Raw genomic sequence first — 25,369 nt, forward strand, 5'->3', positions numbered from 1 at the left:
AAAATGGTTGATTGATTACCAGCCTGGAATCTGAATCATCACAAAGATACGCTAAGCAATGCACGATTCTTTCATTCGTTTTCTCTGTATGATTGAAGTGTACCATGTAGATATATGCTAAGTAACCATTAGGTATGCCTGTCTTGCATCCGATACAAAAGAATCAAATACTTTTTGGTACTAATGAATCTTGATGGTTACAACTTAAGAATAGTAATCACAAATGTACACACACTGCCTCCTGACACCACGCCCCCGAAAGAACAACAATTGATGGCTCATTTTCCTTATCTATATCATACAAAAGGTTGGGAGGGCAGCTTAATGCCCAGCATGTTCACCAGCATGGGGTGCTCGTGCGTTCAGCAAGGGCTGGAGCGCCTTGACGACAATGCTCATGTTTGGCCGGAAATCGGCTTCATACTGCACGCACAATGCGGCGACGGCTGCAAACTGTTTCAAACAACATACAGAGAAACAAATGGTGTTACAAGTGTCTTCTCCGAAGAATACCTGACTTTTAGTTATGGCAGGCAGATGAAATCAAGCATGCTTGAAGAATGAAGTTAGATACAGTAGCAGGATATTTTATGAGCAGAAGGCCGGCTATAGATGTTCTAAGTTTCTAACCATGTATGACTACAAACACAGTTTCTGGAAAGGAACATCTAGTTAAGTTTTAAATTTGTTCTACACGAAATGGCAAGTTTCCAAAGTTCCGGTGCAATTTGCTTTGCATTCCTCACTTTTTACTATGTCAAAATACTGATATCTGATACAGCCCTACTTTATATATCATGCATAGTTTCAAACAGAAGAAAGGTTATCTATGATACCTTTGCAACAGCTTTAGGAGGATAGTCCCCTCCAAGTCTTGAGTCAACACATTGCCTAACTTTATCTTCACTCAGCCTTGGAGTGGCCTGCCAATGTTGAACAAACCATTTTCAAAATTCCATCCACCAAACAGAACACATCCAAACAATCTCATGGGGGTAAACAGAGCACGAGTAGAAAAGGTTACCCATGTGACAAGGCTCTGCTGCCCCCTCGGTAACGTATGGTCGACAGGTTTCCTTCCAGTCAATAGCTCCAGAAGAACAACTCCGAAACTGTACACATCACTCTTAGAGCTAAGTTGTCCAGTCATTGCATACCTGATCCAAAAGTTTAAACGATGTTAAGTTTGGCATGGTTCCGAAGCTTTACAGAGCAACTGAAAGAAAACCAGAGCATACTCAGGTGCATGATATCCGAACGTTCCGAGAACCCTAGTTGAGTGAAGCCGAGCTGCCATGTCAGGAGCTTGGTTTGACAAATCAAAATCAGCTATTTTAGCTACATCATCGTCAAAAAGAAGAACATTGCTGGACTTGATGTCCCTGTGTATGATATGAGGCTGTGCTTTCTCGTGAAGATACTCTAGGCCTTTCGCTGCACCAACAGCTATCTTCACCCGCTGTGCCCATGATAATACTGGACCGGGTTGAGCTCCTTTGACACCTTTCCTTCCTGTAAACAGTTAAAGTAAAGGTTTATCTTACAAGAAAACATAACTGCGCCAAGTGATCAATAAGAAGTGCGAGTATGTTCAAGATTTCAATCAGTACAGAACCGTACCATGAAGCATATCATGAAGAGAACCCATAGTTGCAAATTCATACGCAAGGACACGGATGCTCCCATCAACACAGTAACCAAGCAACTCAACAACGTTTTCATGCTTAAGCCTTGACACCATAGACACCTGTGGATGTATTTTGTGAGACAGAAGACTATAGTAGATGCAGAGTTCCTAAACTGAGACAAGAACGGACCTGTGCCAACAATTCTTGGTCGGGTTGCTTACTAGAATCCAACTTTTTGACTGCAGCACTTCTACCATTTCTTAGAACACCGAAGTATACTCTGCCAAAGGAGCCCTCACCAATCAAAGCTTCATCACCAAAACCCTTAGTCACCTCCCTAATTTCATCCATGGGAATGGTGGGGACTGCAATTGGTTGCACTTTCGCAGGTTGAGGACCTCTGGGAGTTGGATCTGCAGTGCGATATGCATCATTCCCTGCAGATCAGTAGCAATTCATTAAATAACTACTATCGAGCAACAGAAGTAAAATACAGTATGAGAAATCGGTCTATGTATATCATTAGGATAAAAGAGCTCAAAGCTATTACTTGCTGGATGGCTTCCTGGGTATGGATTCCTGTTGTCTGGTGCTCCTTGAGTATCTTCATCACCACAGCATCCAAAGCACGACATACTCTATCCAAAAACAAGTCCTGAACCAAGCATCCTTTCATTAGAACCAGGCATTAATGCATACAGATTACAGCGAGCTAGGCCAGTCATTCAAAAAACAAATGAATGAGCACTCAGTTGGAAACATAAGCAGAACTGAAGGGAGAACTTAAAGATCTATAACTAAATTCACAATGCAGATGGCGTAAAGGCCTAAAGGGAAAGCAAAAAAAAAATGAACTTTGAAATAAGTGAAGGAAGTGCTTAAAAGATGTACAACTAAATTTCTCCTTCTTGTTCATTTTATCCCACTACATTGCTTCAATTTTTGTGTTACTTTCTCTGCTTTGTATCTATCCAAAATGGAGAAATTAATCCTATAAGGGATTGTTGATGCACTTGCTACTGCAACGTATTCATTGCATGTGGAGCTACAGAAATCATTAATATGAACTCTCTGCTGCACCTCTTCTCCCATGCTGTTCCACATTCTCCTTCACTTATAAACCGAAATTTGGACCAGCCCATCAAGTTCATGTGCAAACAATCTCCGACAAGTAAAACCCCTAAATTATGGTGTCATTCCTCTGTGCTTTATTGTTTCGCATCTGCCCAGGTAGATTGGAGTCTGCATGAAAGGCTGGAACTAACAACCACCACTTGCTATTATATAGCTGATCAAAAGACAGCTCATTCTGCATCGACATCCTTGATACTTCTCAATATCCTACAGGTTCATACCACATTAGTCCAAACCCCAATAATGCACAGCAGTTGGAAGCGTGTATAGATTATTCATCAATCCACCAGTAGTTGGCCCACTGCACCAGACGAATTCTTGCAAATTATGAGGTCTTGTTCTTAAAAAAAAAACACACCAGACGGTTGCGAAGTAACTACGATAGGCTGAGACTACATTACTTCCACCTTGTCTATAGATCTTAATCATAACTACTTCAAACTTCTGTACTCAACTAGACCGAAATTACACGGAGAAATGATGGCAACAAACTCAGGTCTTCTTCACTCACTCAGCCACTCCTGCCCACAGCTCATCCAGTCATGTAATTCCCAGAACACACTAAATAAGGCCAATCCAAAATGTGAATCACAATCGACAACCCCCATGATCAGATAGCTGATTCACCCCTAAATCTCCAACTCCTACACGAAACATCATCATACAGCTGTACCACTGATTCATCATGCTGACGCAAAATCGTGCAAATTTCTGATGACGAGATGCTGCCAATTGCCGTCCAAATACATGCAGTTAACTGCTCACAGACGCAAGAACCGATTATAACGCTACAGCGTTTCTTCACACTGAAGAAAAGGGAAACGGAAAGGGGAACTACACACACAAAAAAAAAAACTGTCGTTCTTTTCCCCTTTCCACCAAGCTCAAGTCAAGTCGTCTACGAATTTCGCGGCAAGTCAGACGAATAGCTTGAGAAAATCGAATCGAAAGAACTGAAATCAAAGAAACGCGATAGACACAGCGACCAAATCAAAGAAAGAAAGGGGGGACCGGCCCGGTTCGTCGAGATTCAGAGCTCGAAGACCACCAACCAAACCAGCCAAATCACCCGTCCCCCCAAAACTCGAACCACAGATCACGGCAGAATAGATCCCACAATAAAACCCCGCAGATCAGAGCAAGAAGGTGGTGGGGTGGAGGAAAAGGGTAGCCGAATCCGGCGTCAAGATCGCACCTTGGGCGTGTGTCCCGGCGACAACGTAGGCGGCGGCGGCGGCGGCGGCGGCGCAGGGGAGGACGAAGAGAAGGAAGGAAGCTAAGCAAGAAGAAGAAGAAGAAGAAGAAGGGCGACTGTGAGCTGTCGTCCGGTCAGCCGCGGCGGCGAGCTTATGTACTAGTAGTACTCGCACTGGGGAAGCAAGAGCGAAGCGGCTGCTGCTGGTCTACCGGTCGCAGCTACGTCGTCTCCGCGTGTTCGTCAGAACGCGTGGGCCGTTGAACAGGCAAAAACAGCCAAATAAATAAGTATTTCCCCATAATAAAAATAGAAGAAGCGTTCTCTATGGGTTTTCCTCTCCTTTCCTTTTTTATTATTGTAAAATCCCATTACCGTTATGATGCGGCAAAATTATTTACTCTGTCATGCGTTTATTTATCAAGAATACTTCTTCCATCCACAAATAATTGTATTTTTAGGTTTGTCATAAGTTAAACTTTTCTAGGGTAACAACATATATTACATCAAATTGGGATATTATGAAATTACATTTCAAAATGGATATAATGATACTAATTTAGTGTCATAAATGTTGATACATTTTTCAAACAAATTGGTCAAAGTTTAATATCTTTGACTTAGGACAAACCTAGATGGACGGGAGCAGTACAGTAGAATACACTGTATGCATTGAGACTTTTGTCCAACAAAATAAAAAGATTGGGTTCCGGAAGTAATCAAGTTTCGAGTGGTACGTTGGACCTGGACACTTGGTCTTGATAGAACCATGTAGTAATAACTATGGACTTTGTCAAAACAAAAATTCGGGACCACCAACAGCGTTGACTCGGCGGAGGCTTTAGACCAGCATCTAAGCTTAAGCCTTAAGTTGTGACGAATCGGTGGGCAAATTCCGGTGCCTTTTTGGATGTGAACGAGAGCAAGTTCCAAGCATAAACGACCGAATTGACCTCCTGATCATAACGACGAGAGGTACAGATCGTATGAACCGACAAGAAAATACCACCGTCAGTATCTGGCAAAAGAGAGTATCTCCTTTAAACAGTGGCGAAGGACCACATAGCCATTTAGCAAAATCAGTACAGATTCGTGAGAAAAATCATAAAACAGAATAATTTTTTCACATAAGAGTGTATTTGCAGGATTAGTGTTTATACACATAGTGCATTCTTCTTAATTCATAGCAAGGTGTGCTTAGTATCTACTCCTGGTAGTACAATAATTGGTGTGGTGAAATTGAAAACTAGCAAGAAGAGCCGCGAGAAAGAAGGCACGCATTCACACATCCAAATATGATTTTTTTGGGGTAAAGATCGAAAGGGACGGTGTTCCGAAAGAAGAATTATATAGTATGTGTGTAACTTGTTGTCTTCTTCAAACACGAGGTGGCCTATTAATTAATTAATTAAACATACAAAGACCCAAAGCAGGGAGATCATTTTTCTTTCTTTTTGCTAGAACCTAGAGATATCTTGTAGAAGCTGTCAACCTACAAACTAGAGACACCAAATATCTCTAGATTTAGATATATTGGTGGTCTCAATCATGCATATGCATATGCAAGGTTTGGATCTTCTGAGCTGGCTTTGAGGTTGGTACTGATTGGAGGCAGGCGCTGAGCTGGCAATCAGGTTTTTCATTTGGCTCACCAGACGCGCCGTCAGGTCAGCTCAGCTCAGCTTTGGTTGGTTTGGTAACCTTGATTTGTGTCTATACTTGTCATTGTTGACTTTGACTCATTATGTTCCTATTTTTTTCCCCTAAAGATTAAAAATCCTACACAAATAACTTTTAAATTACCGAAACGTTTCAAATTATGATAACTACGGCATGCACAACGATTTGACACCGGGATAACATTAACATGGGTATATATATGACTGTACCCAAGCAGGGCATAGTATACTTGTACAATACGAAAATAGTAATCATGAACCAGACTTTTCAAACACCAACTTACAGCTATAAAGTATAAAGTTAAAGTAACTGCTAAAACCATCGTCTACTCTGCTTTCAGCTGACACTGTCCAAAGCTAGCAAAGCTAGCGTTTTTCATCATCTCTAGTCCCAATTGCTAAACATTGTTTTCAGCTCAAACCTTCATATGAACAAAATGATAATCATAAAAATCGGTGTCTTGCATCATTCCCACATTCCATCTACTACATACAGCAGGCACCACCAAAAGCCTCTATCTATCTCTTTCACCACACTAGGCCTCGAAGCGAACCTGCAATGGTCAGAAACATGTTGTCTCAGATCACAAACAGGGAGGTTGGATGGGAACAAAGAACAACAGCCAGAATTCTTTTTCATCAGTATGACCCTACATGCTACCAGCGGAAAGTAGTTAGTTCAGCAGTATGACTCTGCCACAAGAAAAAAGAAATGGTGTGCCAGCAAATAGTGTGTTTTACTTCCAAGAAAATGTACTGGTTAGTATCTCACGGCGTTCAAATTCGAGAAATCAAATTAATTTCATCAAATAGTGTTGATAAATGTTATTTGTAAATTTCCATTCCCTCTGAAACCTAGGACATGGCTTTCTAGGTGACAGAATAAACTTGATCAAATACTACAAACTCTACCATTCGGTCCCTCTGACTATCCCCTCGGTCTAACTCCAATAGCATTTAAAATGTGCACCCTCAACGATCAAAACTGTTCAAAGTGGGATGCGGGCAGTTACGTTTGTGGCGTGGCTGAAAAATATCAGTTTTGCCACCTCATCCCATAAAGATAAAAGGCAGCAGAGTCACTGGCAAAAAGAATAAAAAATTCCCGTCTACATTACACGGTATGGGGATACGAATACGGAGATACTGGAAAACGGCATTTTCTAAAAATACACTTATGGGGATACACGAGTATACATATAAAAAGATAAAAAATAAACATCAGTTATACTACAATACTATAGATGTGAAAATTGAGAATCGAGTCAATTTCCATCCTATCGAGTAGGCTTCCCAATGGCCGTGGATCGATTACTAACAGGCCTAGTGAAATATCTCGTGCACATCCAAGCTGTTTTTCTTTTTGTTTCTTTTTTTAATTCGGGAAAAGGGGCTGGCACGGGACACAAGTATCCCAGCCGTATTGGTGTGTATCCCCGTCCCGGGCCATTTTCTACACCGATACGGCAGGCCTCTGGGGTATCCCTGCATCGTAGACTCCCGTCCTCTCCACATGAACACTTCACTGCCACCTTCCCTCCACGTGGACGGCAACGGCTAGCCATAGATCGGGCCAGTCTCACTCATCCACGGCCATTGGAGTAGGCGGCTAGCTTGACAGTAACGAGGAGCACGGAGAGTAGAGCAAGTCCTTATCATCCGTTTGAGAGAGAGAGGGGGGAAAGGAGAGGAAGCCATCTAGGAGTACACGGTGGACAGAACCACTTCAAGTTGGACCAGGGGGTACAGACGTACAGTATTCTGGTTCTAGGAGTTCAGGGTGCAAGTTAAACAACATTAGAATTGGGGTCAAAACTAAACCAAGAAAAAAGTTGAGCGACCAAATAAAGCAGACTTTCTCCTATCAATTTTTTTTCTATGAAAAGCAATCGTACTCGACATAGATGTATGGGTCGACGCAAAGCTCATTTAACTGAACATTAATCATTTGAGACGACATTGAAAATTTTGATTCACAATTTAAGATGTCAAATTTCCAGCAAGATTGTCAAATTCAAACATGGCATATTCCTAACTTGATTAATCAAGGAAAGAGGTTATCTTATTGGACAAAATGCAGGACAAAAGATAGGCTATACCTGCTATACATACTGGAGATGAAGGGTTTGCTTTGTCTACAAAATAGCTTCACACGTTGCCTTATTGTGGCCTACTTGTTTGCACCTGCTACAGAGCCGTATAAGAGTAGTTGTCTTGTTGGGGTTAATCCTCTTCCTTCTCGGTTTATCTGATGTCCGTGGCTTGGGAGGTGGGATCGTTGCCCCAGCAGTAAAATCAAAGCTATCCATGTCAGGAATTGGAAAGATTGTTCCTGAGTATGTCAAATGGTAGCTCTCTATTCTGAAAAACTTTGAGCAGTAGTCATAGAAAGATCGCCCAATCCTATTGAACACAGCAACAGCATGCATACAAGGGAGGCCAGAAAGTTGCCACCTTCGGCAGGTGCATTCCCAATTTGCAAGATTAACAACAAAAATACCACTGCCCCGTACTTCAAACACAGTCTCAGATGAGCACAGCACGATCAGCTTACCGGCCTTCGCCATCTCGTCCTGTGCTTTGTAATCCATGGAAGGTGTTAAAGGCCCTGACCATGACATGCAGGCTTCACGCCTCGCTTCTATTGTCTCCGTTATTTTTATTCTCAGCGAGTCCATCATCAGAACCATCGAACCCTCCTTCTTTGTTGGTATCCAGTTATTAAACGCATCAACAATGTTCGAGGAGAAATGGTCATACCGACAGCCTGCGAAGATGGCGTCTGACCAGTGCTCCGGCTTACTTGCGATGATCCAGTCGGCAGCTTCAGTGGATATATTCCTTATGCTCTCAATTGATGCATTAAAATCATCAATGCTGCATGCTTGGGCTGCACGAGTAAAATCCTCAACCATCGCATCTCTTATCTGTTGTGACCATGGTCCCTTCTTCAGTTCTCCTTTGAATTCCTCCATGATATGATGCAAACAGAAGGCGTGGTGGCTGCCTTCAAACACATGAGGGACAGCAGCATCCAGACCCTTTTGCCCATTGGACAAGAATGTCATAACATTTAATGGGTAGTTATGATGTTCGAGAGCAAACCTCAGATTTGTCAAGAACGAAACCCAGCTATCGAAATTTTCATCTTCAACCACATTAAATGCCACTGGAAAGACACCATCATCTGCATCAACTGCAGCAGCGACCAGCAACTTGTACTCATTTGTTGCTTTGAGTGGAACCTTGTCAAGAAATAGGAGAGGCCTGCACCCATTTGCAAATCCATACAAAGAAGCATGGAATGCAAAGAAAAAGCGGCGGAATTTTGTATCTGCCAGACCAGACAAGTCGAGTATACTCCCTGGGTTGGTCTGCAAAAGCCTCTCCTTATACCAGGGCAAATGGCCGAACGTTTCCCTGACAACATGAAACATCTCCTTCTGTGCCACTTCTCTACCTCGCCAAACCTGTGAATAGGTTAGCAGGACTCCATATCCTTCATATATTTCATTGACGAGGTCCTTTGGTTTCAGAAGTGAGTTCTTGCTCAATTTCTCCTTAATGACGGTAGTCAGCCACTGCCTTGTTGCTCGCCGCTGACCTTCTCCATCTCCTCCTCCACATGTATGTTCACCAGTCATTTTCTTGATAACAAATTTCTTGTTACGAGATGACTCGGATGCATGCAATCGCCAGGTGCAGCCATCCCCAACACACTTAACAGTAACACGAGTAGTTTCATTCTTAATGAATCGGTACACAAATCCTTTCCCGATGGCATACTTGCACAACTGAGCACGGAAATCCTTCACGTTATCAAACTCTTGACCGACACCTTTGATAATGTCATCCCAAGATACAGTAGGATTATCGTTAAATTCCTGTGGAGGATCTATTATGATCTCAGAACCATCATATGCATTGATTGCATCATCAAAAAGCCCAACCGGGTCCCTGCAAAATCCATGCCAGCATCTGTGAAACTTATCAATTTTACAAACTTTGCAGTGTACAAAATTCAGAAACTGAATAAATAAACTACCTTGGTGTGTTATCAACAAGAGCAAGCTTCTCCTGATTCAGAACATCCGGAGCAGAGGAAACAGCTTCAGCTGTGGTGGCTAAGGCAACATCATGCCCAAATTCCAGTTGAAAATCCCTAGTTTCATCATGGAAAATAGAAATTATAATAATTGGACAGTATGGTATCACCAAATAGAATTATTGACCCTTCCAATCCAAAAGTAAAGTAATAGTTCAAGAGAGTTCAAATAAAGGAAAACCATACATGTATCATGTCACAGTAAGAGAGACATCTAGGATGAACTAACACGTGTTCATTGTGCATGAACTGATAGCACTGAGTAGGGTTCATACAAGGAAATCTACAATTCCTTGAAATGACAAAGGAATAAGTAAAGTAGTAGTAACAACAAAATTTACACAGCTGAAAAAGATCACGCATATTATAGGCATGTCTTGTAGGCATATTATAAGTGAAAATCATAGTCAATGTCAGGCATTTGGAGACCGTAAAAGTCAAGCACGCTTTATATTCTGGGAAGGAGTATGATTAAAAAACCTAGTAAAAGAAATATTAAAAAGGTATTTTTTTAAAGAGAGATATGCACATACGATTTTCACACCTTCAATAAAAACTTTAAAATATTGGTGATCAAAGTTCTACAAGTTTGACAAAAACTATGTCCAAAATGCTGTGTTTCCATTGTCTGGAGGGAGTAGTAGGTACTCCCTCCTTCCGTTCGGGTATATAGCCACTCTCAGAAAACGCTGTAACCAAGACTGGGCGAGCCATCGGGGCAGAAAATTTTGCTGGTCAACAATCGCGTGCCAGCTATTCCTCGATCTGTGCATGTCTTGGCGATTCTGTTGGCCTTCCCCTTCCTTAAATGCGTCCCTGATCGATCTCTACCGCAACAGAAGAGGCGGCTTTCCCCTTCCTTAAATGGATTAACCCTCTGATTACTCCAATTAATGCCATTGTTTCCAATTGGCAGGCCTCCAGATGCAATCAAACCCCGAGCCGGCGTGCGGAGCGGTATCTAGCGAAAGCAGCCTTGTTAATCCAAATCGCGATTTTTCTAGAGAGGACCTATATTTTTCTAGAGTGGACCTATTTTCACTAAATATGAATTAATGAAAACATCTGGCACAACTAAGAGCTCAAGCACATAAGGTACGTAAAATTTTATATGAGAACCATGATGGGGGAACAAACTGCTCCTCTTGGAAGCTGGCATGTTTTTTAATTGACTGCAGAAAAGGCTACTTTTGGGGGACAAACATGACGGCTCTAAATTTGCTGCTTTACATCTTGAAGGGCACAATATATAGTAACCAAGGTACATCCAGATCAGAGAAAGAATGCAAAGATGTAGCAATTATAGAAAATTTGGTTCTGTACCCGTTGTAGTCATTCAAAGTAACAACCGGTCTTGGTTGATTCACATCATTAGTATTAGCTTGAACTGCAGTGGCTGTAGCAGTGGGGGTATTCGTATTACTTTTGGATGCCCTGGAGAGAGAAAGAGAGAGAACATTCACTGTAAAACGGAAGAGCAATACATTAGATAAAGACAACTGCACAATACCACCTACTTCTTTTTCGGAGATGGCCTTTTCCTTTTGTCACCATTTGCACTAGATCCAGGTTTAACAGTCAAAGCTCCAGAGTATGTTACAATACTCCTAGTAGTTAACAAGTATAAGAAAATTTTCCATCATATCAGGAAATGTCTAACATTAGCTCTTGCAATCTTAAGGTTACAAGAAAAGGTGGAACGAGATATACCTGTTCTCCACTCTACTTATCACAAAAACATCTGCTTGTGCAGCACTAGCAGTAAAATCTACCATCCGTTGCAAATCTTTATCACATGATATTGTGATGAGTGTTCTGTTATTGTTCGGAAGAAAGTACTTGAACGACATATCAGTGACATCGACATGGAACACCTTGGACACCTCATCCTTGAAGCTGTCCAGTGACATCTCCCGAGAGACATCAACAGCATGCGCTTCTCCTCCTTTGTAGATCAAATTACCATTGGGGCCCGAAGTGAACTCCCCGCCATATTGGCAAATGGCTACCACAATACCACCCTCTGCCATGCTCCTGAGTGGTTCTGCAATGACACTATAATTTAGAAGATGTTACATCAAATTTAACTCCACAGATGTAATTATTTTCGCTTAACCAAGAACACAAGAAAAACAAAATGCAAACCAAATTCCTGGTTAACAAGAATACGAACTCTAGAACACAGCTTAAGTTGAACATGGAAGTTCACACAGCTCATCAATTGTATAACAAGTAGACAAAGAATACTCATTTATGGACCAACACCAGCCAAAGCAAAAAACCCAACACGACAACTAGTCCATCCATCATGATCAGAAACAAGATCATCAGATGTACTACAAATTATAGAGCTTAGGCTCCACACAAACAAGAAGCAAATAGTGCAATGTACATCAGTGATTCCTGTCAAACTCCCATGCGCTTCAAAACATAGTTTTCCGTTTCTATAAAACTCAACTTTACAAAAGGTCATGGAGTAGTGGCAATGCCAGGACGAAAATGGAGGGGAGGCCCCCATTGTCAATTTGTGCTAAACCCTTGGCTAGGGGCAGGGCAAAGTTTTGAGTCTGGAACAGTTATCCGAAGCTGGTTACTTCACCACTGCAAATCTATAGGGAGAACAATTGTGATTGTGAATGCCACTTCCAGTGAGATGGTAATACCAATTCCACGAATCGTCTCTATGCTACTACTACAAGGCTAGAACAGCATCTCTCCTGCTCCCCTCCCCCCCAATTCAGCAACACGCATAGATGCACTGCACCGCCTTGCCCCCGCAAACCAGAGACCACAAACCACGCCGTTGCCAGACCTCCGCTCGCTCGCCGTTGCCATGGCCTCCGCCGGACCGCCGCTGAAGGTCTCTCTTCCTTCCTACTCGCGGGGCCGCGACGACAATACCCAACAAAAGCAAGGTAAGAACTAAAAAAGAAGAAAAAAAATCGTTTTTGCGCAGGAATCCCCTGAAACTTACGCAAATCACACGAGCAACAGCGGCCAAAAAGCAAATAGACCACACCCCAAACAGAAAACTCGGCCCCTACCTCTGTCGAAAGAGCAAAATTCTGCAAGAACCGATTTGGTGGAGACCCCCTTCCCCCAACCCACACGCACAGATTCCTACCACACGCGACGAGAACTCGAGAAAAACCACCGCACGAACCATACGCCTGAATTGGGAACGAGGGGAGAGTTTTGACCTCAAATCGGGCAGCGGGGAGAGGAAATCCGGGTTGGGACGAACCAATTCGGTGGCTGATGGCCGCCGCCGTCGCCAGAGGAAGGAGGAGGGGATTAGGGCTCGGGGGTAGTTTGGAGATTCCGCGGGGCTGTTTTCGCGAATGAGATCTATTTAGGCCGAGGTCCTGGATGGGAAAACTTGTGGCTGGGCCTTTTCGACAATTGAGGTTCGGTGGGCCGTTCTACAATTAGGTTTACACTCAGGATTAGGGATGGAAACGGCCAAGGTTTTTTACCCGAAGATCCTGACCGGCAAGGAAAACGATTACCTGTCCAAAAGATTTTACTAGTACCAGCAGTAAAACATAAGTTGTAACTTAGGTCAAGGAATTTTTCTTCCTCGCCTCACCTGGCCGTGTCGTCGCAATGCTTCAGAACACACGTATAGGTTTAGAAAGTCTGGCCGCCAGAACCGTAGTTAGAAATGAAAGAACATACTTCCTTCGGTTGGCGACACTTATTATGGATCGTAGGACGTATGTAGACTTTTCAATCACACTGCATTTTTCTGATTGTGTTTCTGAAATCCTGCAAATCCAGGAGAATGTGAGGCGCTGTACCAAGAAAGTGAGTAAGCATATGCAAATTAAGCTGTCAGATGAGATTAGCACGCTGGGACGGGTGTCTCGTCAGGTAATAAGCGGTGCCAAAGCAAAACTTCTCTCTTTTTTTTGAACGTAGCCTTCTTTTGTTCATCTCATCTGTCTTGCCTTGTTGCTATTCCGTGTACCTACTTGTTGATTTTTATTTTGTTGGGTTCGGTATTACCGTATTAGCCAAGTCCCTCAATGGGAAGCTTCAATCCATTTGACCATATCTCGATGACATTACTGTATACTTCCAACCAATGCAACTCATTGCACCTTATTTAGCACGAGCTGATTCCGATTGAGCATTAGCCAAAGGGTCTAATTATTCAGTAGTTTCTGTTTCTCGACCAATATCCAGTAGTTTTTCTTGAAATTATGAACTTAAGGCACTGATGAACAGTGTCGAAACCTGTGGCACCTGACCAATCAGGAGTGGTGGCACCCTACATTGCAATAGTAGGGTTGCATTTGCAAATTTCACGGGCTTTGATACATAATTCAAAATCTTTATGGTGACCCATGAGTCAACCGCACTCATACTCAAGGATGTAATATGTGAATCGACGCAGTTTATATTAAACAAACAAACTTGTAGTATGCACTGCATATATGTTTCTCACCAACATACACATGAAAAATTAATGAAGAAGAGACATGAAAATGAAGGAACAGTATGTATCTGTATATCATTTCCCCCAACATACAACATCGCTAGTTCACCTTGGAGCAGTTGAGCCTGATCTCCCCCTTGCTGCCGGTGAGCACTGCCATCTCGCTCACCTTCACCATGGCGGCGGCGAAGCGCCGGAGCCAGTAAGCAGTTGGCTTCGCAGCGTAGCGCTCCACCATCGCCGCCGTCTCGGGGCTCTCCAACAGCGCCATGTCGGAGCCGAACGCCACCGTGCCAGCCAACACGTTCTTGTAGTATTGATTGTCCATGGCGAACGGTGTCACGTCGTCCAACTGCACCATCGTAGGGTCATCATGTGCCGATGTCACGGGTGGACACTTTTTCTTGAGGCCTGCCGCGTATGCCACTGGCATCCCCGGGTCCGTGCCGTACACGCCATCATGGTAATAGTCGTAGAGACGGTCCGTGAATGACGAGCAGTGCGAGGTGCCGATGGTGTGTGCCCCTGAAAGCGTTACCATCTCTTCCAGCGTGAAACCTGAACATGCGGCTTGAACATGGTATGAGAGCTCTGTTTCGTACAAACTAATAGGCACATGCATGCATATACTGTTTTTGGACAATTTTCAAATTTCTGAATATATATACTAGCTAGCTAACATTTTTACAAATATGTCTACCGGATACTTGAAAATGATATGCCTAGGAATTTGTCTTAAATATATATAACTAGTGGTCACACTTGTGCTTTGGAGACTGTAAATATCGAAAATGACATCTTTTATGCACGGAAGGGGAGGAAGTATATACGAATCATGGATGCTTGTTTTACCTTTTGCGGTGAAGTTTCCTACAAGTTCATCATGGTTGAAGTCGGCGTGAGGGACATTGGGGAGAACATCTTCCTCCTTGGAGACGAGGCCATCACGGCGGCCCGTGGGGATGGCGTAGTCAAACCCGCCGGCAAGGTAGGCTCCATCACGGGCGGCAAGCGCAAGGATGTCGGCGCAGGAGACGGTGCTTGGGCACAACTTCTCCAGGAGCTCCTTGGCGTCGGCGATGACCTCAAAGCCGTCTAGGCTAGGGTTGTTCGGCTTCGAGTCCCTCTCCGCCATGCTCCCCGGCATGGACTCCAAAAGTACCGATGCATCACAACCCTAACAAACATATACATGTAACACATCTCTATAAATACTTGCACGTCCAACTATATAATATCAATACCACTATGCAATTAACAATTGAGGTCTGATTCGATACGCCCCCCCCCCCCCTACCCCCCTTTCTCAACAAAGAGTACCGTGGTCTTTTTCAATTGGCCACGAAGCAGGTGCAGCGTTCCAACGCCGATTTTGCCATGTTCGACGTCACCTACCAAGACACCCACACCTGCCACCAGATCAAGCGTCGCGACCCCTCACCCTCCTCCTTCCGCCGCGTACGACGGAGCATCCATTCGCCTCCTCCGCCACCGCCATCACAGTAGGGGGACCCGGCCAACCTGCAGCTGCTCGCGAGTTTCAAGGATGACCTGAAGCTGCTCGCGACTTTCAAGGCCGCCATCGCAGCAGGGAGACCGGCGGGCCATCTCTTTCCAGTTCCACGGCCTTCACCAAGGCATCTCCTTCTCCTCCTTCCCCTACGCAGCGGGCGGCGCTGGGCGGTTGCCAGCTTGCGGGAGGGGGCAGTTTCTCCTATCCCTGGCTTGCGTCTCGTCGGGGCACGCGACGGCATCGGCGACCGGGTCAACGAGGTCGTCTCCGCGTCGACATCATCAGCGGCGGCGGATCCCGTCGGCGGGTCTGACTACCCCGTTGTTCCAGTACGAGACTACGAGTATCACCGACTGCACCAACATGATCGATCCGTGCCTGCAGTTTGCGCCCATGTTTGGCCACTTCTGCCTCCGCTTCCCCTGGCCCAACGCAGAGACACGCACGCGCGATGTAGGAAATAAATAAAATTGCAGGGATCTAATTAGTTTTTACAAATTGCAAATTGACAATCATGTCCTCCTTATCGAAGAGTTATGATGGGATCTGAGCCGTCCTTCTGTTTGAGTTCGATAAAGGGATGCATTGAATTAGAACTGTTAACAATTTTCGCATATGTACATTGACACTATATCTTTGTACATAGTGTGTAGTTAAGCAGCTCCAAGGATGAACAGAAACTTACACGGACGAAACAGTCGTGGAAGAAGAGGCGGATGATGTCGGCGGGGGTGCCGGGCTCCTTCTTGAAGGCCTTGGCCATGATTCTTCTGACCACCTTCTCCGCCTTGGGGCATGACTCCCTGTAGAACCCCACCGACAGTCCGGACCCTGCCGTCGCCGCCACCGGCCACCACACCGCCAGCAACAGCACGAGGAGGACAAAGCTGAACGCCGACGACGAGCCGGCCATCGCCGGAGAAAATGTGATCGATCTAGCTAGCGTAGGAGCTAGCTAATTAAGTTGGCCAGTGTGCTTAGCTAGCTAGTGCCGCCAAGGCAGAAACGCCAAGGAGGGGTGTTATATAGAAACAAAAGCGAAAGACCTAATCCGATCTCAAGCTTGTAGCAGAAATGTACGTGTACGTAGTACTAGAACTGTATACTGTAGTAGTGGTGGTGCCGCCATTGATGGGTGGGTCAGTGGGTGGCGCGAGCTTGTCGACGACGATCGACGCTGATCTCGATTTCGATTAATTTCGTTTTCGTGCACACCAACACGGCATGGTCTAGTTGTTTTAATCAATCATATTAGCTTGATCGTATATGTGTGTTTTTTCCTGGTTGGTTGGTGATCCACGGCCGTCGTACCTTGCTTTGCGTTCCCGCCTTGCAGGGGTGATATCCATCGTCGATCGGTCGGTGCAGATATCGATTGCCCGCGTGATCACATTAAGGAGTCAAGCTGTACGTTCTTCCGTTTGCAAGAGGAAATATTAGCATCTAGGTAGGTTGATTGATTAGATTGGATTTTTTATCGGCACAATGAACAGTGTTTTTTCCTCTTTTGTCCATCCGTAGTGATTAGGCCACTCGCATTGCTAATCTCTTAGAGTCATCTTAGCCATTTTGCTGACATGTCAATCTCTTAATGATGAGCCTGTCTCTTATGTTAGCGATCGTTTCTTCACGCAAACCAACACAAAGTCATTAATTCTCTCTCGCAAAGTATTAAATAATTGCTATTTTAGATACCACCTTAAAAGACGATGCATCGGGAATATGGTTTCTTAGCATTTATTATGGGTTAAAAGACAGCACCCATTGGACGATGCATTGGGAGTGACCTTAATTCATATTACCTCTGTTTATAAGAAGTTTTATCTTTGTCTTAAGTCAAACTTCTTAAAATTTAATTTGTCTTGAGCCTTCTTAAGTCAAACTTTTCAAAGTTTAATTAGCATATATACCCAACATGTATATACGTGCAGTCATGTTGCATGATGACATTAATTGTGGACGTGTTCATGGCAATTTTTAGTCCCGTTTCCCACTAATCAACCAGATTCATGAGAGATGGGGCAAAGTTGTCACTGGCCAGGGGCGGTCCATCAATTAATTTCTGTTTGTAAAATCGACAATGCCTCTCAAAAAGCAGGTCGATCTTGATTGAGCCAAGCCAATGCGTGCATATTTTCGCAGAAGCTACGGTAGTACCTTGCACCGTACACTTAGAAACTGCCAACACGGCTTCTTGTTATAATCTGACAATGCATCTAACAAGCAATCAAAGAAGAAGAGAAAATGATACATCACTGATCGGGGCCAACGAGAGAGGACAAGGATGGCTCATCACCTTTTGCGAGAAAAAGAACAAGTCGATCTCCACATACATACGTATATATATATATATAAACCTTGATGGACGGCTTTACCTTCCAAGTAGTAGTACGCATGAATGCATGATTACACGTGTAAGCAAGTACCTGCCCAAATGGCATCTTCTTCCAACCTGACACAAGGTCACCGAGTTGTTGTTCAAAGTTGGAAGCTTCCCCCTGCAGAAGCAAAATGGCTTGGAGTTTCTGACGGACGAGATCCTGCCCCTCTTGCCATCCAAGTATCCAACGGCGCAGACAGACGACACGCACCGCGCAGCCGGCCGGTGGTCATCATGATCTAGCTAGCTTTGATGTCAAGGCAAAAGCACTTAATTTGGTGCGGTGCGTGGATGATTGATGCCATGTAATAGTCCACGTTTTCCATGTCGTCAAGGGCATAATCAACAGGGTCGAGCTAGCTGCTAGCATGAAGGTGCAAAATTATAGATCCACGCTTATGTGAAATGTACGTGCCCTCATAAAATGCATCAGCCAGGACAAAGTTTGGTGTAGTTTGAGCTAGCACAAGAAGGCCAGCTGCTGGTTATTCATGTACATTTGGTCTCATTGTCTTTTTTTTTAAGGCTAATTTGGTCTCATTGTCTGCCTAGACTAGATAGCATGCACCTTCCACGATGCACAGTACTCACTCTGTTCCATTTTATAAGGCGTATGACTTGTTTTGCTAGTACTAAGAAGGCTTCCCGTGCATAAATTTTGGACCATTTTATAGCTGGCTAGAGCTAGCTTCAGAAGCTTCAGAGAGGCAGGGTCAAGTGTACCACCTGCTCAGTTGTCATCTTCTTAATTTCCAACTGACATGACGTTACGGGCCGGTGACAAGTACACAAGCAAAATCTAGTCCAAGTGTAAAGCTTCCAAAGAGCAGAAAAATTAATTAAGGACAAGCATGCACATGCATCCTCGCACGGCCCATGGACGGCTAAGATCGCCCCAGCCAGCCTGCCATCCAACGGCACGGAGGCCAGGTCGCCATCGGTCAGCTAAAGCTTAATTTGGGCTCAAAGCAAACGCGGTGGCCCGTAGCTTTCGAGGTCGTGTGTTGTGTGAGGCCAGCTGACCGCGTTTTCCATGCTGTGTGTGTCACTGCTGACACGAACATTTTTTTTACGGAAAGCTTTAGGCCACAAGGCCTATTGCATATATAATTAAAAAGGGAAAATGTACATGGAAGTTACATGAAATTATCAATCCAGGCCTTTCTAGCTCTATGAAAAACAAGATTGAGTTCGTCTTTAAAAGTTCTTCTACAGCGATATAAGGATGGAGTAATCCCATTAAAGATGCAGTCGTTTCTCGTCTTCCAAATGCTCCATGTAGCCAGTGTAATGATCTACATGGCGAAAGGAACGTGAAGTTCTTGCTCGAGAGTTTCCCACTGACACGAACATTAACCAAAGAAAGACTATCCCTGGACTGGAAATGCAGCAATCAGTTTTGGTCGGTCAGGTTTCCCCACGCACACGCAAATCACAAGGACCTGGTCAGTCAAAAAATTTCACAATCTTAAAAGATGAGACAAGCTTTTTTGATTGTTTGTCGCCATAGCAGCATAAGTGCTCAAGCACCCGTCTTCCGCGTAACTAGATGCACACTGCATAGACGTACGAGTAAGCATTTTTCGTATGTAATGTGATATCGAATTAAAAGCAAAATACACGCCTGAGATGGTCGATCGATGATCCGGAGATCAAACCGCCATCTATGTTGGGTGAACACGCCACAATGACCACTCGCTCCACCCGTCAAACACTACAAGGAACTCAGAGATTAGTGACGACGGTGATTTATTTTCGTGTAACGCCGTCCGCTTCTGCAAGTTGGGAGATGAGAACACCTCTTTCTTCCACGCCCGCGCCTCGGTCAGGTTTCGCAAGAACAAAATTCAGGTCCTGCATGATGGTGCTCGCCCCGTTTTCAACCATGATGACAAAGAGCGTCTGCTCTCCGACTTCTACTCCGATCTCTTGGGATCCTCTGCTCCTCCCAGGTTCGCCTTTAACCTCGGGGAGCTGTATGATCTGGTCGCGGGCTTGTCGCAGCTTGAGGCGCCATTCTCGGTGGACGAAGTCCACCAGGCGGTGCTTCGTATGCGCTCCGACGCCGCTCCCGGCCCCGACGGCTTTGGTCCGGCCTTCTTCAAAACCTTCTGTCCGCTTGTGAAGGGTGACCTTATGGACTTCATCTCTGCTTTCCGCGATGGTGGTGTCTCCCCCGCGCCGCTAAATCAGGCTTACATCACCCTGCTCCATAAGAAGCCGGACGTCGTCACAGCCGACGGGTTCTGGCCTATCTCCCTTCAGGGGTGCGCTCTCAAGATTTTGTGCAAAGTGCTGACGAACCGGATTCAACCCCGCATTCCCGATCTGGTTACGCTGGACCAGTCTGGGTTCATCCGCGGGAGGAACATCGCCGACAATTTTGCCTACGCGGCCGAGCTAATCCAGTGCTGCCAAAAACGTCGCACCGCTGCCATGGTGCTGAAACTTGACTTTCGGAAAGCTTTCGACACCGTGGAGTGGGCTGCCCTGGACGCCATCCTCGCCGCTCGTGGCTTCGGTGAACGCTGGCGGGCCTGGATGGCCTGCATCCTTGCCTTCGGACGCGCCTCCGTCCTCTTGAATGGTGTCCCAGGCCGCTGGAGCAACTACAAGCGTGGGCTCCGCCAGGGCGATCCTCTCCCGCCGTATCTCTTCATCATCATTGCCGACCTCCTTCAACGTTTGGTTGCCGCCGGGCGCGGTGATCCCCGGCTCCTCCACCCCCTCGCGTGGCCTGGTCGCGTGCCTGTCGGGCGCGCTCCGATGGTGGCCTGGGTCTCAAGGACCTGGCTGTCCAGAACGACTGCCTCCTCGCGAAGTTCATCTTCAGGCTCCTCGCCGGAGACGATCCCCCCTAGGCGCGCTGGGTTACGCGGTGGTACGGTGATTATGGGATCGCCGATCCGGCTGTGGCGTCGGACACTCCCTTCTGGCGCGCGCTCAAGTCCGTGTTCCCCCGTGTGCGGGATCTCTCCGTTGTCCACGTCGGCGATGGTGAGCGCGCGTCATTCTGGCTCGACCGCTGGGTCCGTGGCGGCGCCCTTGCTCTCAGGTTTCCCGCCCTCTTCTCCCAGTGCTTGGCCTCTGCTGCGAGCGTGGCCTCTTCGATCGGCCCTAGTGGCCTGATTCTCTCGTTGCGCCCCCGCCTAACCTCCACGGCTAGCGCCGCGCTCGCCGATCTCCGTCGCTTAAGGCTTCCCCTGCTCTCCGCGGTTTCGGCTGTTCGGCTCCTGCCCAATGGTGCGAAGCCCTCTACTCGGCGTCTGTACAAGCTTCTTCACCCACCTGCGTCTCATGTGCCGCATGGTGACATCAACTAGGACAACTTTGCCCCAAAGAAGGTCCAGATCTTCTTCTGGGTTGCCCGGCATGGAAACACCAGGATGAGGGTGGTGCTGCACCGTCACAGCTTGCTCCCCACCCCCTCCTACCCCTTCTGCCCCGTCAACGTCGACGAAGATCTGCTCCACCTCCTGGCGGGATGTCCGCGGCTGTTCTCCTTGTGGCAGGCGCTGGGTGTCCCCATTGCCGCTGCTGTGGGCGCCCTGAACTTGTGTGGCCTGTGTGATGCACAGCGGCACTCCATGGGCTTCGCCCCTCTCAAGCGAACACGTTCATGCTCTTGCTATTTTGGGCGATCTGGAAGAGTAGGAACCGGCGTGTGTTCGATGGCATCCCCCACTCCGACTTGCTCTTGGCGAGCTCTATCCGTGATCTGGTTGCTCTCTGGTCCTCCTGGGCTCCCCGGTCGATCCCCCCCCCTAGCCCTTTGTAGATCTTGGTTCTTCCCTGCGCCTTGCGTTGTATTCTGCCTCCTCCCCCTCCCCTTCCTTGTAAACTCTTCCCTTTTTTTTTCAATAAAGAAGTTTGATTCAGGCCTTCCCCACCGTTGATGTTTCAATTTTTTTTTCTTTTTCGTGTCGGTTTTTGGACTATTTTTGACGGTTCTGCACCGTTACTAAACTCTGAGATCCTGGTAGTGCAACATGCCGCCTTATTCATCTATGCGTTCCACATTCCGTTGATATGCACAGATCTTGGCCACGCAAGTCGACATTCTGTGGTCTTTGGTCGCCAGCGATTTGGTTGGGCATGATGGTTAATGGAAATTCTCATAATTGGCAAATTTGCGGGTAAATGGAAATCCTTTTCCATGTAAAAAAAAGTCGCCTAGGAGCTGGGTTTCAACTTCAATGGTCCAGTTCTCTGGTCCGAATTATTAAAATGGGCTAGATTAGCCTGTCAGTCGTTGATCACTTGATACTTGAAATTGCAGGCGGGAAATTTCTAGCTGACGCCGTGGGTGCCTGCCTAGATTATCCACACCGTCGCCTGTATAGGGATCCGAGCCATGTTAGGTGGCCGATCAGGATTTACAGTCACATTAACTGAACACGGTCCATAGGGGTGGTAGGGCACTGCAGGGCGCATCACGTAGGTCTGCTTTTAGCAGAGACTGACAGACCCTTGCAGCAAGTTTTCCACTGTAGCGCTTGCTCCATGACTCACTCGGAGTACCAGTAGTCTGAATAGTACTAGTCTTGATAGCAGTAATATTGGGGGGCATAGGAGTAATGAGGAGCTTTGCTTAAAGATGTGAGCAATATTGGGAAGCTTTGCTTAAAGATGTTTTACTGTGCATGGCAAACATTGTTTTTTCCAATGTTTTTCTAGTTTGGACGTCAGAACATTGTTTTTCCCAATGTTTTGTAGTGTCCTCGGCCAAACAATGTTTTTTCTAGTGTTTCGTTGATGTCAAAAGCATCTCTGAAACTCTGAATAACACATGCATTTGTTCATAGATATTTTTTTCGTGTGTTTCAATGCTTTAAGCACCATGAGTACGCATGTGAATCGCATGAAGAAAACTCAGTCGTTCCTGTGAAAATACAAACCGAGTAGCAGTCCTTACGGTCAGTTTGACCACTGCACAATCCTAAAGTTATCTTGTCCAACTTCACGTGAGCTAGCGGAGTAATTTTGAAGTCGAAAGTCTAGACCCTCCGGCTCCAGGTGGGTCCCTAGTGAACAGAAGCCTGCTATCCTTGTGCCTTTTGTGGGATGGGACAAAAAGAAGAAATGACTGGAGAGAAAACAGTGCTGGAAAATATAAAATACAAGAAAATCAGTAGAGAGAGCGCAATACTCGAAGAGATAGAAGAAACAGTAGTCATGGGAACTACAGTGACTTTGGCAATATCACCTACAGTATCCTACGATATGAACAAGAGGCTGCGTCAGATATTTAGTTGTCGATGGCCATAATGACTTTCCTTAAAACCTGATTCTGGCGCAAATCCCGAGGAATGAAATACTGCTCCGATGGACAGGACAGGCGGGGTACTCACCTACGTGGTCAGAAAAATCACTCCCAATTGCAGGCCCAACCAGTGTTTCTAAAAGCCCATCTAGCTTTATTCCTTTGACGATGTTCTCAAAATTGCACGCTCTCAAGAGAAAATCTGCTCGCTCGTGCTAACGAAGCACCAGAAATTTCTGGTCTGATCTGCACACAAGATTGTTTCTTTCTTAATTACTCCTTTCTTGACACAAACGAACAACAACAATTCACATTGGGAAATGAACTCACAAGAAACTGAAGGACCAACATGAACACACATGTGTACTGCACTGAAATTTGGATTAACAGATATTGGAAGCCTGCGAGTGGCTTAGTAGCGTCTGTTGACGGCGAAGCATTTCTCCCTGATCTCGCCCTGGTCGCCGGTGAGCACACCGACGTTGCCCATCCTGACCATCGACACCGCAAACTTGGCCCGCCACGCCTTCTCCACAGCGGCGTGGAAGACAACAATCCCGGCGGTGCGCTTGCAGGTGAGCAGCGTCTGGTCCGACGTGAGCGGCACCTTATGCGCCAGCACGTTCTTGAAGTACTGGTTATCAAACTGCACCGGCGTCACGACGTCAAGCGGCACGACGGTGGGGTTGTTCATGTCGTTCGTCTCCGGCGGGCACCTCCGTTTGAGCTCCGCCGCGTAGTACGGCTCGATGGAAGGGTCGGTGCGTCCTCGGACACCGGTGAAGTTGTGGAGCCGCTGCGTGAAGGAGGAGCAGTGGGAACGGCCGATGGTGTGCGCGCCGGAGAGCGTGACCATGTCGTCGGCGCTGAGCCCCTTGCGTGCGAAGGAGGCGATGAGGGCGCCGACCTCGTCGGTGGGCGGCGGCACGTTGTTATCGAGCACCTCGGATTCCCGGGAGACGAGGCCGTCGCGGCGGCCGGAGGGGACGGCGTAGGCGATGTCCCCGGCGAGGAGAGTGCTGTCGCGGGCGGCGAAGGCGAGGATGTCGGCGCAGGAGACCGTGCGCGGGCACACGGATTCCAGGATGGCCTTGGCGTCGTCGATCACCTCGAAGCCTCGAAGGCTCGGGGTGTTGGCCACCGAGTCCTTCTCCGCCCGGTTGCCCGGGGTCGAGTTGATCAGCACGGATCCATCGCAGCCCTGTATTTGTACATACACGTGGCAAAGTCAACGGTCAGATCATAGTCAACGACAACCAACAAGACCAGATTCATGCATGCAAAGCTCTTCTTCTTTGCTTACCCTGACGAAGCAGTCATGGAAGTGCATGCGGATGAGGCCGGGGGCGAAGCCGGGGTTACGGGCGATGGCACGGCGAACGGCGTCGCGCACTATGGCCTCCGCCTGCGGGCAGGAGTGCTCGTAGAACCCAACCTTCAAAGAGTTGGACGGCGGCGGATATGCCGTGACCGATGAGACGGACACGGCGAGAGCCGCCGCCGCAAGAACCAACCACGGCGACCTCATGACCGGCCGGAGCTTCTGATGACAAGCTAGCTCGAGAAATGTTGGAACTGGATTGAGATGTGAGGATGAGTTGAATAGTAGAGTTGATGGCTCAAGGGATTAATGGGGGCATGTTTATGTAGTACAAGCATGCACCGACGCGCCTACGTAGCGGTTGAGAAAAAGTTGGCCAGCGGGCCAGTGTTGCAACACCAAGTCAAAAACTAGACCCGATCATCGATCGTTAATAGTATGAATGCTACATATTTATTACAGGTCACCTGCTCTGGCTGCTGCTTCCCTCCATCCACCTTACATAGGCAGCAACTAAATTAGTACAGTAATGACTAAGCTAATTTGCTTACCCCCCAGCAAACTATACGATGATCATTGATCAAAGAGTGTACTACGTACGCATACAGTAATGATCATTGCTTCCCTTCGGAACCTTGTCCCTGGTCAACGCGTCACCACCAGCTGTGCATATCTCGAGGCAGCAATGGACGGCGTCTGATGGGCAGGGC

At 46.4% G+C, this 25,369-nt stretch overlaps 4 protein-coding genes across 9 annotated transcripts; all 4 read right to left on the reverse strand.

Moving 5' to 3' along the window:
- Window positions 1-89: 89 nt before the first annotated feature.
- On the reverse strand, window positions 90-4,197 carry LOC100841529 (pto-interacting protein 1). Of its 2 annotated transcripts, XM_003568938.3 has the most exons (8): window positions 3,958-4,197; window positions 2,179-2,283; window positions 1,818-2,065; window positions 1,621-1,747; window positions 1,239-1,512; window positions 1,025-1,157; window positions 837-923; window positions 90-453 (listed from the first exon to the last, which is right to left on the reverse strand). In XM_003568938.3, exons 2-8 carry the CDS (start codon window positions 2,261-2,263, stop codon window positions 322-324), a joined length of 1,086 nt encoding a protein of 361 aa, XP_003568986.1. In that variant the 5' UTR covers window positions 2,264-2,283; window positions 3,958-4,197; the 3' UTR covers window positions 90-321. The 2 variants fall into 2 exon arrangements, with proteins under 2 accessions (XP_003568986.1, XP_014754321.1); XM_014898835.1 differs by lacking the exons at window positions 2,179-2,283; window positions 3,958-4,197 and having other exon boundaries at window positions 1,621-1,730; window positions 1,818-1,885.
- A 1,617-nt stretch (window positions 4,198-5,814) lies between these two features.
- On the reverse strand, window positions 5,815-13,123 carry LOC100842134. Of its 5 annotated transcripts, none has more exons than XM_024458234.1 (7): window positions 12,942-13,123; window positions 11,452-11,785; window positions 11,259-11,348; window positions 11,065-11,175; window positions 9,682-9,798; window positions 7,736-9,614; window positions 5,815-6,190 (listed from the first exon to the last, which is right to left on the reverse strand). In XM_024458234.1, exons 2-6 carry the CDS (start codon window positions 11,769-11,771, stop codon window positions 7,772-7,774), a joined length of 2,481 nt encoding a protein of 826 aa, XP_024314002.1. In that variant the 5' UTR covers window positions 11,772-11,785; window positions 12,942-13,123; the 3' UTR covers window positions 5,815-6,190; window positions 7,736-7,771. The 5 variants fall into 5 exon arrangements, with proteins under 5 accessions (XP_024314002.1, XP_024314003.1, XP_024314001.1 ...); XM_024458235.1 differs by having other exon boundaries at window positions 11,452-11,796; XM_024458233.1 differs by lacking the exon at window positions 12,942-13,123 and adding an exon at window positions 12,786-12,935 and having other exon boundaries at window positions 7,736-9,593; window positions 11,452-11,796.
- Window positions 13,124-14,120: 997 nt separating this feature from the next.
- Window positions 14,121-16,712, reverse strand: LOC100842443 (peroxidase 5). Its single transcript, XM_003568941.4, has 3 exons — window positions 16,381-16,712; window positions 15,035-15,359; window positions 14,121-14,740 (listed from the first exon to the last, which is right to left on the reverse strand). The coding sequence occupies exons 1-3, from the start codon at window positions 16,606-16,608 to the stop codon at window positions 14,283-14,285; spliced, it is 1,011 nt and encodes a 336-aa protein (XP_003568989.1). The 5' UTR covers window positions 16,609-16,712; the 3' UTR covers window positions 14,121-14,282.
- A 6,818-nt stretch (window positions 16,713-23,530) lies between these two features.
- On the reverse strand, window positions 23,531-24,966 carry LOC100842750 (peroxidase 5). The gene is made up of 2 exons (XM_003568942.4): window positions 24,642-24,966; window positions 23,531-24,539 (listed from the first exon to the last, which is right to left on the reverse strand). Exons 1-2 carry the CDS (start codon window positions 24,864-24,866, stop codon window positions 23,751-23,753), a joined length of 1,014 nt encoding a protein of 337 aa, XP_003568990.1. The 5' UTR covers window positions 24,867-24,966; the 3' UTR covers window positions 23,531-23,750.
- Between the last annotated feature and the right edge of the window lie 403 nt (window positions 24,967-25,369).

Source organism: Brachypodium distachyon, chromosome 2 (assembly GCF_000005505.3).
Source record: "Brachypodium distachyon strain Bd21 chromosome 2, Brachypodium_distachyon_v3.0, whole genome shotgun sequence".
Classification (NCBI taxonomy): Eukaryota; Viridiplantae; Streptophyta; class Magnoliopsida; order Poales; family Poaceae; genus Brachypodium; species Brachypodium distachyon.

Coding starts and splice junctions, on each gene's coding strand:
- LOC100842443 (XM_003568941.4), bottom strand. CDS start 16,608: ATGGCCGGCTCGTCGTCGGCGTTCAGCTTTGTCCTCCTCGTGCTGTTG. Junction 15,360..16,380: donor TCCACGACTGTTTCGTCCGT/GTAAGTTTCTGT, acceptor TATGTTTGTTAG/GGTTGTGATGCATCGGTACT. Junction 14,741..15,034: donor AGGAAACTTCACCGCAAAAG/GTAAAACAAGCA, acceptor CCGCATGTTCAG/GTTTCACGCTGGAAGAGATG.
- LOC100842750 (XM_003568942.4), bottom strand. CDS start 24,866: ATGAGGTCGCCGTGGTTGGTTCTTGCGGCGGCGGCTCTCGCCGTGTCC. Junction 24,540..24,641: donor TCCATGACTGCTTCGTCAGG/GTAAGCAAAGAA, acceptor GTACAAATACAG/GGCTGCGATGGATCCGTGCT.
- LOC100842134 (XM_024458232.1), bottom strand. CDS start 12,907: ATGGTTCGTGCGGTGGTTTTTCTCGAGTTCTCGTCGCGTGTGGTAGGA. Junction 11,176..11,258: donor AGGCCATCTCCGAAAAAGAA/GTAGGTGGTATT, acceptor TTCTCTCTCCAG/GGCATCCAAAAGTAATACGA. Junction 9,799..11,064: donor ACTTTGAATGACTACAACGG/GTACAGAACCAA, acceptor TGATGAAACTAG/GGATTTTCAACTGGAATTTG.
- LOC100841529 (XM_003568938.3), bottom strand. CDS start 2,263: ATGTCGTGCTTTGGATGCTGTGGTGATGAAGATACTCAAGGAGCACCA. Junction 2,066..2,178: donor CCCAGGAAGCCATCCAGCAA/GTAATAGCTTTG, acceptor ACTGATCTGCAG/GGAATGATGCATATCGCACT. Junction 1,513..1,620: donor TCTTCATGATATGCTTCATG/GTACGGTTCTGT, acceptor AACTGTTTACAG/GAAGGAAAGGTGTCAAAGGA.